The sequence below is a fragment of the Mustela lutreola genome, chromosome 14, assembly GCF_030435805.1.
Source record: "Mustela lutreola isolate mMusLut2 chromosome 14, mMusLut2.pri, whole genome shotgun sequence".
NCBI classification, from domain to species: domain Eukaryota; kingdom Metazoa; phylum Chordata; class Mammalia; order Carnivora; family Mustelidae; genus Mustela; species Mustela lutreola.
In genome coordinates this window covers 74,509,005-74,527,557 of record NC_081303.1, presented here as the reverse complement: position 1 = coordinate 74,527,557, position 18,553 = coordinate 74,509,005, and the positions used below count along the sequence as shown (strand labels likewise).

General features: G+C 44.7%; 1 protein-coding gene and 1 non-coding gene across 2 annotated transcripts in view; one reads left to right on the top strand and one right to left on the bottom strand.

The window, feature by feature from the left end:
- The window catches only part of ASH1L (ASH1 like histone lysine methyltransferase), a 168,684-nt gene that overhangs the window by 13,791 nt on the left and 136,340 nt on the right, over nt 1–18,553 (bottom strand). The window contains exons 11-17 of the mRNA XM_059146914.1: nt 13,122–13,328; nt 12,847–12,993; nt 5,773–5,881; nt 5,209–5,373; nt 4,944–5,038; nt 2,688–2,845; nt 1,383–1,535 (exon numbers count right to left, since the gene is read on the bottom strand). Of these exons, the coding sequence (XP_059002897.1) occupies nt 1,383–1,535; nt 2,688–2,845; nt 4,944–5,038; nt 5,209–5,373; nt 5,773–5,881; nt 12,847–12,993; nt 13,122–13,328 (1,034 nt within the window). The remainder of the gene's footprint in view (nt 1–1,382; nt 1,536–2,687; nt 2,846–4,943; nt 5,039–5,208; nt 5,374–5,772; nt 5,882–12,846; nt 12,994–13,121; nt 13,329–18,553) is intronic.
- On the top strand, nt 10,783–10,889 carry LOC131815445 (U6 spliceosomal RNA). The gene has a single exon (XR_009347747.1). It is a non-coding gene; the product is annotated as a U6 spliceosomal RNA (small nuclear RNA).

Genomic DNA, 18,553 nt, shown 5'->3' with positions numbered 1-18,553 from the left:
TGAATGCGCAAGCAGGGGGAGCACAGGAGGCAGAGGGAGAAGCCGGATCCCAGCTGAGCAGGGGGTCTGTCGAGGACTGGGATCATGACCTTCCGTCTTTAACGTTTTGGGGAACCTTCACAGGCTACTTTACTTTCTAACAACAGTGAGGGAAAAAGCCCATTACTTCATGCCCAGAATGTGGGGACATGTCGATGGACCGGCTGCAGCTTCACAGTAAATCACACGGGCCCGGCTGGCCATGGGCAGGGTGACTTTTTTTGGAATAGAAAGAGAACAGGTGCCACAAGCCTTTCCACGTTAGGACAGGCTGGTTCCCCTTTCTTCTCTATCTCCTTAGGTTACCGAACTGCAAAGAGCCACTGAGATACAGAGATAAGTAGTAGCCAGAAAAGGAACAGGGAAGGGAAACCAAATTATTCAGAATCGAGGGAGAGGGAGGGAGAGCAAGCAAAGTTGAGGGCAAAAAGCTACAGTTATTTGTTAAAAGCTCTCATTTTAAACATCTCCAAATTTCCTGGTCAGAAAGTCACAAACTACCACACTACCTCCCCCAGATTGAAAACTCTCCTTCCCCACCATCACCCCCATCACATCCTCTAAAGACGTCTTGAAAGAGGAAAGGAGAGGTAATGGTGTTTGCATGAAAATGCTTTAAAAGCTCAGTCGGTAGGGCATGTGACTCTTGATCTCAGGGTTTTAAGTTCAAGCCCCACACTGGGTGTAGAGATTACTTAAAACAAAAGCAAATGAACAAAAAACTTAAAAAAATAAAAGGTTAAGAAACACTGAAATCACATGTTCATAACACCTTTTCCTTAAATTGCTAATTTACTGCCTCATTCAGGAAAATGACATTCAAGACAGAGACCTGTTCTATCCTATAGCTAAAAAACGTGATTTCTAAATACAGTACTTAACTTTGATAAAATTCTAATAAATATCGAAAACTGACATAGAAGATCAAAGGATTTAGATTTTTTTTTGAAGATTTTATTTATTTATGTGACAGAGGGAGAGATCACAAGCAGGCGGAGAGGCAGGCAGAGAGAGAGGGGGAAGCAGGCTCCCTGCTGAGCAGAGCCCCAGGTGGGGCTCGATCCCAGGACCCTGAGACCACGATCTGAGCGGAAGGCAGAGGCTTAATCTACTGAGCACCCCAGGTGCCCCCAAAGGATTTAGATTCTATCAACACTTCCCCAAGAGTAAAACCAGTCCTATGCATTCTATGCGGACAAAAGAAAGACCGAGAAAAGCCTCCTAAACCCCTCGCCCTGAACGGTCAGTCCGTTGTTCTTGGTCTTGGGGGTCTCAGGTGAGGGTGAGTGGCAGGATTTTTACAGAAAAGCTGAGGAGAAAGCCTCTGGGGTGAGCGGGGTCACCTTTGTAGGAGATGATGCCATCACAGATCTCTTTGAAGATTTGGGCGAGGCGTGCTGCCCGCGCCACCTCAATGTTTTCCTCCGCCGCTGCCAGCCGCCTTGTGCGAACCGACCGTGCTGTCTGTAGGGCCGAGAACTGGGTCATGAAGACGTCTGCAAGGACACAGTGAGAATCAGTTCTAGGAAAAGAGAGCGCCACATGGCCTTCTCCCCCACGGGTTCTTGCCATTGCTCTATTCTCCCTGAAGTGATGAAGCACATTAGTGGTGGAGTTCTCTCTCTCCTCTTTCAAGAAATCTGTGGAAACACTGGAGTTTACCACAGAGACTGAAGCTGCACGTTCGAGGCGCCCGATCTCTGACCCAACGCTGGGCAGTACAGCGGCTGCCAGCCTGCGCCCCAAAATGAGTCTGTGTTTGAATTCTGGCTTCGCTACTTCCTAGCTCGTGATCTCGGGCAAGTTCCTCAGGCTCTCTGTCTCAGCTTCTGGGCTGCAAAGGGGAAATAACGGTAGTGCTCCCCTCAGGAGGTATCGTGCAGATTAAACGAGGGACTGTTTGTCATGCATTGAGCGCAAGCCCTGTACCAGGACCTGTACCAGACTCCGGAAGTACCTGTTATTACAGGAGACTGGACCTAACTGGGGTGTAAGTTCGGAGACTTCGTGCCAGTCAAGTTACTGACAGGACTGGAGGCAAATTTCCCCATTGACCAAGTTCGCACAGAGCAAGCAGCTCCCCTCATACACCACGCACAACGCTTCTACTTCGTGAGGGGGAGGAAAGGCTCAACGAGGAGCGAGCACTCTTGAACTCTATTGGCTTAGAAAAGACGCTTGGACAGGCCAGTGGACAACAGATCTGAACTCAGGAAAGCGGTTACATTATTCACTCAAGAAGCTCAGAGAACAGCAATCTGGAGGTCTGTGCGCACGGTGCTCATCTGAACGTGGGGGGAAAGAAGTCTTCAAATTTACGCTGCTGTCATTTTCTTCCGCGTGCAGCGTCACGATTTAGCCATATGCAAGTCACAGTCCAGGTAGGAAGGGGCGCGGGGGGCCCACTACCGATCGCGTGAATGGACGCTTCGGGCTACAGGTGGTGTTTGGAAAGCTGGTGAAGGGGATTCTTCCTACTCCCTCGAGCACTGACTAGGAAACTGAGCAGCTGAATGATGCCTGTATGCTGAGATCTTAGCTTTTTTGGTCCAGAGTAAAAAAAATCCTTGAATAGAATGAAAGCAACTAAAATAACCAGTGGGAGACAATACTACGGAACCAACAGGTGTACTTGTTTCCAGCCGTACCGGACTTGATGTTCCCGTCATCTCGGCAGATGCCGTTCCAGCGGCTGTAGAGCGACGCAGAGTGGAGGTTGTCGCTGGTGTGCTTGACTTCCTCTTGTTTCTGCCGAATCTTCTCCCAGTTTCGGACCAAGAATACATGATGCTTTAACACAAAGTTCCTAGAAGGAAGGAAGGTCTTTTATTCATTAATTCAATAGTATTTATTATATGCCCACTCTATATAAACCACTTTTTAAAAAAGATTTTACTTGAGAGAGAGAGAGAACGCGCGCACGAACGTGTGTACAAGCAGTGGGAGCGGCAGGCAAAGGGAGAAGCAGATGCCCCTCTGAGCAAAGAACCCAACATGGGGCTCGATCCCAGGACTCTGGGATCATGACCTGAGCTGAAGGCAGAGGCTTGACTGACTGAGCCACCCAGGCGCCCTGAAGATTTTATTTTTAAGTCATCTCAACACCCAATGTGGGGCTTGCAATTACAACCCAGAGATCAAGAGTTGCACACTCTACTGGCTGAGCCAGTCAGGTGCCCCAGAACCACTGTTACGATGATATAAATCAATAATTATCAGTTAATCCACCTATTATAAAATAATTATATATTATATATGGGAAAACAATTCAGTTTTGCATTTTTTTTTTCTCCATATAACATAAAGACTCCCCTGCACTATCTGTAAGCATCTGGCAAATACCACTTAAAAGCCTCAGAAACTCTAGCAAGTGAAACAGCCTGACTCGAAGGCTGCGATTTATCGAGTACGTACACGAATTCTCACTGAAGTCGCCCAGACGAAGCGCGGGCTCAGGACTAGCTGTAAGAAGGAGGACCGGACTGGCAGATCAAGGCCGAGACATGTGAGACAGGTATGGCGTGGGCAAACCCTGTGTAATGCAGTGCCCCACGCAGACCTGTGAGCTTATGGTAAGTTACGTCTGTCTTCAAGGACCCCACACAATGTGGTGACTCCACAATTTGATCCCCACTCCAGTGCACACATAGACAGATGGGACACTGGGTAAGTCTCAAACCGTGGCTTCACTAAACTTCGACCAATTTTATAGTTCCTGACCTGGTCACACTGAAATCATCAGGGGAGCTTTATAGACTACTAAAGCTTCGGTCCCACCTCTGAAAGTTCCAGGTCAGAGATGTGCGGAGCAGCCTGGCCGGCGGGAGGCGCTGACCGCTCCCGGCGAATACGCAGCCGGAGCAGAACCCGCTGGACTAGATCATCTCTGTTTTCCTCCAGTTTAAAACTTCTATGACTCAAGTGATATGGGACAAAAGGGGCCAAGATCACAGTGAAGTTACAAATGCTGACGAACTTTCTAAGATACTGGAGCAGGCCAGGGAAGATGGAGGGTGTGTCCTAGGACCCGGGAGCTCAGCACATGCATATTTACTTCGCTCACTCCTGACAAGGACGAATCTTACCCGAGTACAGGGAAGAGCGAATATGGTCACTACAGACCCTGTTTACTGCTCTAATAATTTACCAACAAAGCAGGGAATCTGGCAGTCTGATGAAGCCTGTGTCATCCTTCCCTGAACCAAGTTTTAAAGTATTAAAAAAAATTTAAATTTAAAAATTTTAATTTTTTTTTTTTTAAAGATTTTATTTATTTATTTGACAGAGAGAAATTACAAGTACACTGAGAGGCAGGCAGAGAGAGAGAGAAGGAAGCAGGCTCCCCGCTGAGCAGAGAACCCGATGCGGGACTCGATCCCAGGACCCTGAGATCATGACCTGAGCTGAAGGCAGCGGCTTAACCCACTGAGCCACCCAGGCGCCCCTAAAAATTTTAATTTTTAATACACAGGGTTAAAAGGAAATCCAATACACTGAAATTGTTTTCACAAGATTAAAAAAACCCCAAAATTGTGACACAGAAGTAAACACTGATTTTTTTTAACACATGACATGTTCTAGTGGCTAGTGGTAGGTTTAACAACAGTAATTTCAAGGTAGAAATCACGTGATATTTTGTGAACATTGGTGATAAAATCATGGAAACTGCAAATACTACACACATACACACACACACACACTCCTTTTGCCTATGATCATATTTGAAGGAAATGCTAAATTTCAGTTAGAAATTGGGGAAAACAAACACGTATCCACCCCCCATCCAGATTTACATATCCCGATTCCTGGCTAATGACCTCCTGAGAAACGACTCAACCTTACGGATGTTTAATGATTTTAAGTGACGAGCAAATCTTACAAAGGCAAGAAAACCTCCTTTTTACCTCTCGCGATTAGACATCGGCTTCATCTGAATCTGCGGGGCCGAGCTCGCTGGAGTGTTCATGTTTTCACTGGGTGCTTCGGAGAGGTGGCCTCTCTGGAAAACACAGGGACCGGATTGCAGGAAAGAAAGGATCAATCGGGAACCCCCTTGAAGGGCACTGGGACGGCTTTAAGACCAGCCTCCAGGGCCGCCTTCTCTCTGCACCCGGGCAGCAGTGCCCGGGCGGCAGTGCCGGGAAAGCCAGGAATGAGGCTGTTACTCACCCTCTTCTTCAGCTTGTGCTTTGACTTCCTCTTCTCTTTCGACCGTCCGGACTTCTTATGCGTAGCCACGGGCTGGCTGCTTTTACTGCTGGTGAGTCCGTTCACGCGCTGACTCTTGCCCCCGATGATTCCCCGACATTTCTCGAAGCCACACTTACACAGTTGCTTTGAAAGGAAAGAGAGTCGTGCTTTCAGCCTGCAGCCTCACTGCCGAGTTCCAACAGCGCGCCCGAGCGTCTGGACGCCTGACAGTTTCAGTCAAGAAGTTTTTAGGCAGAGGTAAAGTGACTGAGAGTAAAATAAATATAAATGTGTTTCCATGGAAAGGGAAGATTCAACTTTGGGAAAACTTCTTCACTAGGCCGGCTAAGAACTGACCAAAACCCAACACTACAGAGAGTCTCTTTCTACAGAGTTCTGAGCCGGCGCCCTAGGAAAGTGGGCTGGAACCCGCCTTCTCCAGCGTACTTCTCATCGGCTGTACACAGTAACGTTCAAGAAGGCCTGTGGTGTGCCTGGTGCGGTGGCAAAGTCCCAGCTCCCTCCCGAACGGCTTATGCTTACCTGTTTTTCCACATTAAAGGAATGGAAGTTGTAATCATAAGTGAGCTCGGTACCAGCTGGCACGTCTTTCAGAGCATACAGTCCGATCCGGTACACGCCATTGACAGACCTACGGAGCAGGAGGGGGTTAAAGGCAGAGATTCTTTTTTTTTTTTTTTTTAAGATTTTATTATTTATTTGAAAGACAGAGGGTGTGTGCATGAGCAGGTGGCAGGGGCAGTGGGAGAGGGAGAAGCAGACTCCATGCTGAGCAGGGAACCAAACTTGGGGCTCCATCCCAGGACCAAGGGATCATGACCTGAGCCGAAGGCAGCTGCTTAGCCAGCTGAGCCCTCCAGGCGCCCCAAAGGCAGAGTTCAGGAATACCCTGCCTGAAATGGTATGCTGATTTCAAATGTGCCTTTGCTTATCTGTCCAATTACTTGGGGGTTTCCTGGCCAGTGTCTGTACTTTCAGTGTCTGTCTTCTATGCCGATGAGACGGGTACTTTGATCCCTATTTTATACAGGAAGTATTTGTGGCTTAGACAGTTTATTCAGTCACACAGCAAGGAAGCTGCATTCAAACCAGGGGACTCAAATGCGGGCTGTCTGATGCCACAGATTTTCTTCTCTTGCTTCACTGCTGCCTCCCTGCCACTGTCGGAAACACTAAGGTTTAGCTTGGATCCTATCCTTATGAAATGGAAATTTCTCTAATATATTCAGGTTCCCCCCGCCCACTCAGAAAGCATTTTTAGTCTACGCTAGTGGTTGGCAAACTACAGCAAACCCCACCCACGTCTTTGTAAATTTTTACCGGCACACCCCAAAAGTCTGCGGACCCTTGGTCTACACCATGACATTACAAATGTGATTATACACTGTACTGTTTTAAAAACCTGGGGGGACTGGTGGGACGCCCGGCTGGCTTAGTCGGAAGAGCATGTTGCACCTGATCTCGAGGCTGTAAGTTCAAGTCCCATGTTGGGTGTAGAGATTACTAAATGAAATAAATTAACTTAAAAAAATGTTTGTGGATTCTTATTTGTTTTCAGAGAGGGGAAGAGAGGAGGAGAGAATGGGAGGGGAGGGCAGAGGAGAGGCGGGAGGAGACCGGAGGAGGACAGAGGGAGAGGTGCAGGCTCCCAAGCCGACTCCGTGCAGCGCAGAGCCCGAAACAGGCCTTGATCTTACAACCCTGAGATCATGCCCTGGGCCAGAAATCAAGAATCAGGAACGTAACCAAATGAGCTGTCCAGGTGCCCCTGGGGGGTCTTACATGGCGTAGAACACACAACTCCTAGATGTACAGTTCGCTTGCCGACTTCTAGTTGTTTTTACACCTGTGCAACCTCCCAGAAACCTTTCTCTCCCAGCTAGTGTGTTCCCCACACAGGATGTGCTGTGACTCTGTCGCCACTGACTAGTCTGGCGTCGGTGGGACATCACATGAGCGGAATCATACAGAGTAATTCACTGGAGGAGACACAACCACAAGCTTTGTTCCCCCACTCGGTGTTACTATGGCTGCGATCAGCCTACTCTGTGTGAACAGCACCACTTGGACTCCTGTCTTACGGGTAAGTATCCGGACCGCCCGTAGTTCTCAGCTGTTATGAAGATGTTTCTGTGGGTGTTCCTGCACACGCCTTTGAAGGTGAATGCTCACTTCTGCTGGGGACATACTCGGGAGTGTGGCCATGGAGCTACGGGCCATGTTTAGCCAAGACAGGTATGGGCAAGCTTTCTCCGGCCGTGGTTCTACACCCGCACACACGCCCACCAGCACCTACAAGCACTCGTGTCAGACTGCGTGCTCGGCAATCTCTGTCTCTGTAGCCATTGTGGCGGAACATGTCGTGTTCCAACACAAGTTAGTATTTCTCTTGGATGGTTAAAGATATTAAACACCTATTTTATGTGTATTGACTGTTTTTTAAAAGGATTTTATTCGAGAGGGAGGGAGCAGGAGTGATAGAGGGAGAGGGAAAGGGTGAGCCAGGCTCCCCACTGAGGACAGAGATGGTCACGGGACTCGATCCTGAGATCATGACCTGAGCTAAAGTCCAACACTTAACTGAGCCATCCAGTTCTCTCTGGTCTGAACACTGTTCAGTCTTTTCACTGTGCCTATTCTTTGAACTATTTTAAAAATTGGGCTTTCCTATTTATTTGTAGATTCTGGATTTATAAAGTTCTTTGTCAGATAAATATTGTAAATATCTTCTCCCCAGCGTATGGCTTAGCTTTTTAACTCTCATAATACTATCTTTTCATGAAATTTTTAATATTATCGTTCCTTTACAGCCAGTGCTACTTTCTTGGGGGGGGGGGTTAGCCCCCATGTTGGGCTCTGTGCTCAGCAGGGAGTCTGCTTGTCTCTCTTCTGTTCTTCCCTGTTCACGTGCTTGCTCTAAATAAATAAATAAATAAATAAAATCTTAAAAGAAAAAAAAAAAGTTCAACCCCAAGATCAAGGGTTGTGTGCTCCAACAGTACACTGAGCCAGCCACGTACCCCTGTAAACACTACTGAATTTTATCAAATGCTTTTTCTATTTTCTATTACCCCCACTGAGATGATAAATGATTTTTTGTCTTTATTCCATTAATGCAGTAAGTTACATTGATTATGAATGTTAAACCAACCAACCATTCCTGGAGTAAACCCCATGTGGTCATGATGTATTAATCCTACATATTGCTAGAGCTGATTTGCTAATTTTTTTTTTCCTAAGATTTTATTTATTTGGCAGAGATCACAAGTAGGCAGAGAGGCAGGCAGAGAGAGAGGAGGAAGCAGGTTCCCCACTGAGCAGAGAGCCTGATGTGGGGCTTGATCCCAGGACCCTGAGACCATGACCTGAGCCGAAGGCAGAGGCTTATTTAACCCATTGAGTCACCCAGGCGCCCCATTTGCTAATATTTTAATCAGGATTTCTATGTCTATGTTCATGGGAGATCTTCACCCGGATTTCTTATTTCTCTTAACGATGCTGTTAGGTTTCTGACGAAGGTTATACTAGCCTTAAGAAATGGAAGAGTTTGGGGCACCTGGCGGCTGAGTGGGTTAAAGCCTCTGCCTTCGGCTCAGGTCGTGATCCCAGGCTCTCTGCTTGGTGGGGAGCCTGCCTCCCCATCTCTCTGTGCTTGCCTCTCTGCCTACTTGTGATTTCTGTCTGTCAAGATAAATAAATGAAATCTTAAAAAAAAAATGGAAGAGTTTATGTGATATTGGTAGTATAGCCATTATTTCTTCTTTAAGTATACAGAAGAATTATCAGTGAAGATATCTGAGCATGGAGCTTCTTTTGTCAGAAGCTGTTAATTATACATTCAGCTTGACTGGCAGACATTCAGACTTTTTCTCTCTCCTTGTGCCATTTTGTAAGTTGTGCTTTCTCAAGGAATTTGTTCATTTTATTTAACTCTCCAAAAAGAAGTTCAAGAAAACGGACAAACTGTGGTGAATTTATACAAAGGAACATTAGTCCAGAAAAAACATCAACAAATCAACAACACAGATAAACTGTAAGAACCTGCTACGTGAAAGAAGCCAGACAGCAGATTACACAGACATGCTGCTCTGCAACAGGAAAACAGATCTGGTGACAGAAACCACATCACTGCTTGCCTTTGAGGTGGCAAGATTCTAAGCCTGAAACAATGGAAGTGTTCTTTATGTTGGTAGGATGTGGGCTGTATGGGTGTGTACATTTGTAAAAACGGATGGTAACTGACACTTAAAATCTGTGTCTTTATGTAATACTTAAAGTTAAAAAATTTACAAAAATAGAAAGCTGTTCAATCTGATTATCTTTTTTAAAAAAGATTTTATTTCATAGAGAGAGAAAAAGAGAAAGAGCAGGGGGAGAGAGAGAGGGAGAAGCAGCTCCCCGCTGAGCAGGGAGCCCGATGCGGGACTTGATCCCAGGACCCTGAGAGCATGACCTGATCTGAAGGCACTGAACTAAGCCACCCAGGTGTCCCTTCTTTAACTTTCCCTCAGCAACGTTTTGTAGTTTTCATGGTACAATTCTCTCACCTCATTGGTTGATTTCTGAGTATCTTGTTCTTTTGAGTACCGCTGTAAATGGAAATGGTTTTGTAATTTCCTTCTGTTCCCTGTGTATGGAAAGGCAACTGATTTTTGTGTGTTGACTTTTTGTACCCTGTAACTGCTGAATTTATTTCTGATATCAGGGTCCTGGGATTGAGCCCCACATTGGGCTCTCTGCTTGGTGGGGAGCCTGCTTCCCTCTCTCTTTCTCTGCCTGCCTCTCTGCCTACTTGTGATCTCTCTCTCTCGTCAAATAAATAAATAAAATCTTAAAAAAAAAAATCTTCAGTATTACTGTAGACTCGGTTGTGATGTGCTTTGCTGCTATGAATTGCAGGAATTCTTTATTTCATGTATCACCCCTTATCAGATATATGAATTGCAAATATTTTCTCCCGTTCTGTGGGTTGCCTTATTTTGTTGATATTTTCCTTTGCTGCACAGGAACTTTATAGTCTGATGTCATCCTACCTGCTTAGTTCCGCTTTTGTTGCCCTTTGCTTCTGGTGTCAACCCCGGAAAGTCTTCACCAAGAATGATGTCAAGGAGCTTACCCCTATGGTTTCTTCTAGGAATTTTATGATTTCAGGTGCTACTTTTAAGTCCTTGATACATCTTGGCTTGATTTTTGTGTATGGTGTAGACAGGGGTCCATTTTCCCAACACAATTTATTGAGTAGACTTCTTGTTCTGTATGATATATTCGTGGCTCCTTTGATGTGAATTAAATGATTATACAAGCATGTGTTTATTTCTGAGCTCTCTGTTCAATTCATATCATTTTTAGGCCAACACTATACTGTTTTGATTATTAGTTTCGTAATACAGTTTGAAATCAGGGAGTGAAATGCCTCTTCCTTTATTAACCATCTGAGCCATGCAGGCACCCTCAAGATTTTACTTTTAAGTAATCCGTGTATCCCACATGGAGCTTGAATCCATAAGCCCGAGATCAAGAGTCACAGGCTCCGTGCTCGCTTCCGCAGCACATATACTAAAATTGGAACGATACAGAGAAGATTAGCATGGCCCCTGCGCAAGGATGACATGCAAATTTGTGAAGCGTTCCATATTAAAAAAAAAAAAAGAGTCACAGGCTCCACTGACTGAACCAGCCAGGCACCCCAGGCCTCCAAAATTTCTGGTTAAGAAATCTGCACGTAATGTTACTGTATGTGATGACTTGCTTGTCTAATGCCGCTTTCAAGATCTGCTCTTTATCACTGGGAAGTCTGATTGTGTTTCCTGCTGTGTGTCTCTGAGTTCACCTCGCTTGGAGTTCAGTGAGCTTCGTGCTTATTCATGTTCACCGCTTCCATCAAGCTGAGGAAGTTTTCAACCAATATTTCTTCAAACACTCTGCCTCTTTCTCTTTGGTCCTTCTCAGACACCAACGATGCGTATGTTGGTCTGCTGGATGGTGTCCCAGAGGTCCCTTAGGGTCAGTTCCCTTTCCTTCAAGGTTTTTCTTTCCTTTCCTCAGACTTGAGGATTTCCATTGTCTTATCATGAAGTTCATGGCTTCTTTCTTCAGTCTGCTCAAATCTGCCTCTGATTCCCTCTTGTGAACTTTTCATTTCAATTATGGTATTTTTTAGACTATCAATGCCTTCTGCTCTCTATCTCTTTACTGATATTTCCATTTTGCTCACACATTATTGTCATGAATTTCTCCATACTGTCCCTTAGTTCTTTGAGCACCTTTGGAGATTTGTGTTTTATAAAATCTTTGTCTAATGTATTTGCCACTGAGTCTTTTTTTAGGGACAGATTGTTTTGGATTGTATTTTTTTGAATGGGCCACAGTTTTCTGTTTCTTTGTATTCCATGTGACTTTTTCTTGAATACTGCAAATTTGGACCTAATAATGTGGTATGTCTAGAAATAAGGTTCTCCCAACTTCCCCAAGGCTCACATGCCCTAATCTTTAATATCTGGCCCCCAAAAGGAAAAAAAAAAGTGAAAAATGAAGGGGAGAAAATAGGGCCCTGGCTCTTCAAGTCTCCTGGAAGTCACTTCATGTGGCAGGAGAGGAGCTTTCTACAACGGTGGGAGGGGCCACCACAATGGTTGCTCATCTTTGTCCGCACCTCTGTGATCAGAAGCAGCAATCAGAGCCCAGACTCACCGTTTTTGGAGGACAGGGTCTTCCTTAGCCATCCTAGCATCTGCAATCTGTGTGCAAGCTGCTGGAATGCATGCAGAGCTACCGTCCATGTGGCTGGGGGTAGGCATGGGAGTTGCTACTGTTCTAACAGTTGAAGTTGACTGAACTGACTAAAAGGAACCCCAACCCCAACCCCAGTGGTTGCAAGCCTTCAACAGACTCCAAAATTGTTCCATCAGCCAGATTCTGCCAGTGTAAATATCTAAGGGGAGATAAGACTCCTGATGCTTCCTACTCCACCATCTTTCCAGAATCTTCTATTATCTTTTTTCAACTGCTTTTAGTTTTTATATTTTTAAGATTTTATTTATTTGACAGAGCTCACAAGTAGGCATAGAGGAAGACAGAGGGAGAGAGGGAAGCAGGCTCCCCGTTGAGCAGAGAGCCCAATGTGGGGCTCGATCCCAGGACCCTGAGATCATGACCTGAGCCAAAGGCAGAGGCCTTATCCCACTGAGCCACCCAGATGCCCCTTTTCAATTTTTTTTAGATGTAATTTTTTGCTTTTCAGTTAGACTCTTATCTATTTTACTTATTATTGTCTCTCACTGTGACAAAGCCAGTGGGCATGTAATAAATATGCTGAGTGACCTCACAGGAGATGAACATGTAACACAGAGCCGGGCACACAGTGAGCAGTTGCTAAGTCTGAGGTATTACTGTTATTATAACATCATATATGCTGCTATGTTCTTCTGGGAGGAGTTAAGATGAAGAGAAGAAAGAGTAGCAGCCAACTCTGCCTGGGGGGAGTCACCTGAGGTGCTGTGAAAGCGGACTCACCCTGAAGGCAGACTCATCTCTTGATACCCTCAATGCCTTCTGCTCTCTTAGGATTTGTGACTTCACCTTCCCCTGCTTCCTTACCATTTCTGCATTTCACAGTTTGGGTCGCAGCTGTGGTTGATGAACCGGGCCTCATTGCCCATCCGGTAGCTGTCGATCACCATCCCACTATCCAGGTTCAGGCAGTAGTGGTCACTGTGATTATGATACTGCTCGATCATCCTGTTCCTAAAGAGGAGAGGAAGAAGTGAAAGTCAATTAATGATTAAGTTCAAAGGAAACTTGAAACCTTCCACTTTATACTCCAATCTGGTACCTTTGCCGTTTTACTGCAGTATCATCATTCATCACTGTACCTGAACTCCTGTTCGCTGACAACCTCCCCTAGGTATTCGATGATGAACTGCCCAGCTTTCAGGGGTTCTTTGGTTCTTATTCCCCAACCTTTTTCCTCAGCTCGAAATCGTTCTAGACACTGCACCCACTCATGCCTCTGTATCCTCTGGTTACAGCACTGCTCACCACAGGGGCAAGTGTTGGGGGAACACTCGGCAAAGATCATTCTAGAAAGAAAAGAGATAATTGTATGCCAATTAATATTATATATGCCTTCATGAACCCATTTTTGTTTTATAGGAACTTTTAAAATACATTAAATTTTTATTTTATCAAGGTTGGATGGGTTAACAAAGTTCACAAGGGCGAAGAGTACACAACTTCAAAACTTTGTAATACTGAACATTTCCAAGTGAAATTATACTGAATATTACTGAATAATACTGAAAATTTCCAAGTGCTGAATACATTATTAAGCTAACTGCCCACTAAGCATCCTGGGTAAACACTATCCTATTTAGCTCTGTGCTAAAAATAAAACTATAACCCACAGAGGAATTAATACTTTTTTAAGTATACATTTTAGTACATTTTTAAAAGAAGATTTTATTTATTTGACTGAGATCACAAATAGGCAGAGGCAGGTGGTGGGGGGAAGCAGGCTCCCCGCTGAGCAGAGAGCCCGATGCGGGGCTCAATCCCAGGACCCTGAGATCACGACCTGAGCTGAAGCAGAGGTTTTAACCCGCTGAGCCACCCAGGCGCCCCTACTTTTTTTTTTTTTTTTGAAGATTTTATTTATTTGAGGGGTACCTGGGTGTCTCTGTTGGTTAAGCATCTGTCTTCGGCTCAGGTCATGATCCCGGGGTCCTAGGATTGAGTCCTGCATCAGGCGTGGTGCTCAGTGGGGAGCCTGCTTCTCCCTCTGCCTCTGCCACTCCCCCTGCTTGTGCTTTCTTTCTCTTTCTTGCTCTCTCAAAATATTAACAATTTTATTTTATTTACTTGAGAGAGAGAGCATGAGTGGAGGACAGGAGGAGCAGAGGGAGCAGCAGACCCTCTGCTGAGCAGGGAGCCCGATGTGGGACTCCATCCCAGAATCCTAGGATCGTGACCCGAGCTGAAGGCAGATACTTAGCCTAAGTAAGCCATCCAGGTGCCCCTGCACTGTTGTTGTTTTATAAGAATTTTAAATTTCATGGGGGTGCCTGGGTGGCTCAGTCATTAAGCGTCTGCCTTTAGCTCAGATCATGATCCCAGGGTCCTGGGATCAAGTCCTGCAACGGGCTCCCTGCTCTGCTCGGGAAGCCTGCTTCTCCCTCTCCCACTCCCCCTGCTTGTGTTCCCTCTCTTGCTGTGTCTCTGTCAAATAAATAAATAAAATCTTAAAAAAAAAAAAATTTACATTTCATTAGTGTAAATGACATCTCCATACTGGAAACATTTCCAATCTCTGTACTAGCTGAACTTACAACCTCTAGCAAATTAACAAGCAAAAACCTCTCAATAGAGGAGAGAAAAGTTGGTATGCACACGTCTTCTAACTGCTTTCCTTTTTTTGTATTTCTCAATCTTTCAGAGAAGCCATTTAGTTTTGGTGTTTGGTTTGGAATCATAGTAAGGCTGCTGAACATGATTAAAACAAAGGAGATCAAGAATGAGGTGGCAGATCAGAGTATCACATGATAGTTCATGTAACACACACACATCCACATCGTGTTGAGAAAGCATTGAACATTTTATAATATAAAGTACTTTCATAGCCATTCTTCAAATAAACATTATCCTTTTCTAAAGGTCAGGAAACAGTGTGAAATCACATATATAAGCAGTGAAGCAGAGAAAACTCCGACCACCAGACTATTTAATTCAAGACTCTAAGCTGAACTTGTGAGAAAGACACTACATTACGGCCAAATTCGCTACCTTTTTTCATTCTTCGAGTGAATTCTTTGCTCCATGAACGCGACTGACAACCACTGAGCCTCAAAATGCTTTCCTCCTCCATCTTCTGTGATAACGGATTTCCCACCTTTCCAATAACGAATTCTTTTTTTTGGAAAAATTCCAGAAATCCTTTTTCCCCGTCTCCCTCCCATGGCACATTCCTGCTCCTCCTATCTTTAGAAGGCTCATTCGCAGAGGATGGGGGGCTGGGGTAACTGGGTGACGGCCATGAAAGACGTCATGGGCACCGGGTGTGACATGCAGCCGACGAGTCACTGAACTCTGCCTCTGAAACTAGTAAGACACTACATTTAATTAATTGGATTTAAATACAAAAAAAAGAGGAAGGCTTGTTCATGCTCATAGTTTCAACTGTAACCCCCTCTTCACAATACCCCACCTGAATTTTCATCACACCTTAAAACACACAAAACAATAAGCTTTATGTGGATAAAAGAACTACAATGTAACAGAGTGCTGAGATGAAAGAGATTTTAAAATCAATTTTTAAAAATTTCTTTTGGAGAACACTCATTTTAGAGGTTGTTGAAAATTTGTGGTTTCCATTGAAGGCACTGAAACATATTCCATTTGTTTCAATTATCAAGATAAGCCCTTGGGGGCGCCTGGGTGGCTCAGTCAGTTAAGCAGCAGCTTTAGCCCCAGGTCATGATCCCAGGGTCTTGGGATGGAGCCCCGCATCGGGCTCCCTCAAGGAGCCTGCTTCCCTCTCTTGTCCCAACTTGTGTTCTCTCTCGCTATCTCTGTCTCTCTCAAACAAACAAAATCTTCAAAAAAACCCCACAAAAACAAAAAAAAGATAAGCCCTTTATGTAAAAAATAGAACATATTCTAGTTATCGTGTCTGGAAAACAAAACTGCAAACGGATCACAATGTGAAAGCACGTGCTGCAGACCATGACCCGTCGGCGCTGATTCCAGCACAAGCTGCCGTTAACTTCAGCAGCGGCAGGCTCGAGCCCAGAGCTAGCCGGCCGGCTACTACAATGCCATTCACTTTAGCTACAGAATGCCGTTCACTGTAAGACGAGAGAATTCTCCTTCCCGATGCAGACCTAGATTAGAAAGCTCTTTCCCTCACCTGGTGAGATTTAATGTTTAAGAGTCACTAGCAAGTGTACTAGTGAGACTGACTTAATAGCTACGGAGGTCAGACCATCTCCCATTGAGTAGAGACTGGTTTTCACATGAAAAATCGTCCTGCTAGAAATCGTGCCAGGTCAGGAAGGAGTGGGCCTTGGACGCATGGGAGAGGACCCTCCCTGCTTTTGGAGACCAAGAACTTGAAGGCCTCCTGCTCTTCTGTAGCAAAAGGTGAAGGGTCCTGGAGATGCTCCCTGTGGGGACAAGCGGAAGTAAACTGTACTCCGCAAAGGCGCTCACACAGGGCCCCCACAGGTTAGCCAGGGACCCTGAGGTTCAGTCTGTGTCTTGTAAACTCAGGAGTCAGCACTTCCAGTGGCATTACAAGGCTTCCTGGGCAATACCGCTTTATCTCCCCTTAAGTATTTGGCTTTGTTATACAACATGTTTGTTGTTGTGAGCGCTGAGAGGGTGGGCTCTCTACGTGTTGTGAACAAATGGACACGGGGTTGAAAAGCAGCTTGAAATGAATTATGAGACTCTGCTCTAGGGAACGTGGAATGTTCTGGAGCAGTAATGGGTTCAATATGGATGGTGTACAGACACAAGGTTTTTTTTTTTTTCTTTTTAAAGATTTTATCTATTTATTTGACACAGAGACATCACAAGTAGGCAGAGAGGCAGGCAGAGAGATAGAGGGGGAAGCAGGCTCCCTGCCGAGCCGAGAGCCCGATGGGGGGCTTGATCCCAGGACACTGAGATGACCGAGCCGAAGGCAGAGGCTTTAACCTACTGAGCCACCCAGGCGCCCCTACAGACACAAGTATTAAGCAGGAAAGGTCTTACAGAATTTATAAACAATGCTGATGATTCCTAAGTGTTTAGAAGAGAGGAGGCCATGTTCTAAAAATATTTTATAAAAACCCATTACTTGTTTTTAAGACCATCCTGAATTCAGTTTCCTTTGGGCTACATGAGCCTTACATAGACATAAACCTGAATCTTAACAGACCTTTGAGTTTTCCCCACAAATATTTACAATGCCTTGACTACTAAGACAGGAAAGACATTTCAGGTCTTTCATTTAACTAAATTTTTGTGTGGGTTACTTTTAAATATATATGGAAGCATCCACTGAATAATATATTTTCATTTTTCTTAGGTATTTGTGCATTCCCCTTCTTTCATTAGATGCATGAGTCTGTAGGGATGTAGGGTTTCTAGTCTCACAAAGTTGGCAGCACCATATTTGACTTTTTTTTTTTTTAAAGAAAGGCAACACAGGGGTGCCTGGGTGGCTCCACAGGTAAAGCCTCTGCTTTTAGCTCAGGTCATGGTCTCAGGGTCCTGGGATCGAGCCCTGCATTGGGCTCCCTGCTCAGCAGGGAACCTGCTTCCCTCTTACTCTCTGCCTCCTTGTGATTTCTGTCAAATAAATAAATAAAACTCTTTATATAAAAAATGACGTAAGATGACCAACATAATTATGGAAATGCAGACATTCAGATTTCAGTTTTATGTTGTTAAAAGACTAATGACTTATGCAATAAACAGTATATACATTGGAAAGAACATGAGTTTTGAATCAAACACACGTGGGTTCAAATTCTGTTTATCAGTAAAGTGCCGTATATAATATGGGCAACTTACTATCCAAACTCTAAAATCCTTCATTTATAAAATATAAAACTATTACCTATCTCATTAGACTACTGGGAAAAAGAGAGGAACTCACCAATGTGATGGCAGCTATACCACGGCAATTTCGTAGACAATACAATATCATATTAAAAAACAGTAATGTTAGCATAGAAAGGAATGCAAATATTAGGCAATTTTAAAGACATATAGTCCCAAACATTAAACCAATGAACTATTAAAGCACCAAAAATGAAGTTAGATGTGACTGCCTAAAGGAGGGAACTACAGGGACGTGAGTATATCCACACCCGGTGGTGATCCCGCACATTACTGCACTAAGTCATGAGAGCTGCTGGGCACAGTCAGTACACCGTGTACAGTCAGTACGAGATGCAGTAAGAATGGCACAGACGTTCATGTAGTCTGTACAGATAACTCATCTCAGGATACACCTTAAGGGTTAAAAATAAAAAGAGGAATCCACACAGTTTCACAGTAGCGCAATTTTGAATAGAAAACATTGGGAATAACCGGAATGGCGAGGCGCAGGGGCCGCGAACTGGGCATGTCAACCTGCGGAAGGTAAGAGAACTAACAACGGTGAGCTTGTGGACTGCACCGACACACATAATACACATATACACATAAAGTGTGTATATATATAAAAAGAGAAAAAAAGATCGAAAAAGAAAAAAAGCATACATATAAAAGGTCTGTGAGTAAAGAACAATTTGCGCACAGCACAGACCAGGCCGGCAGC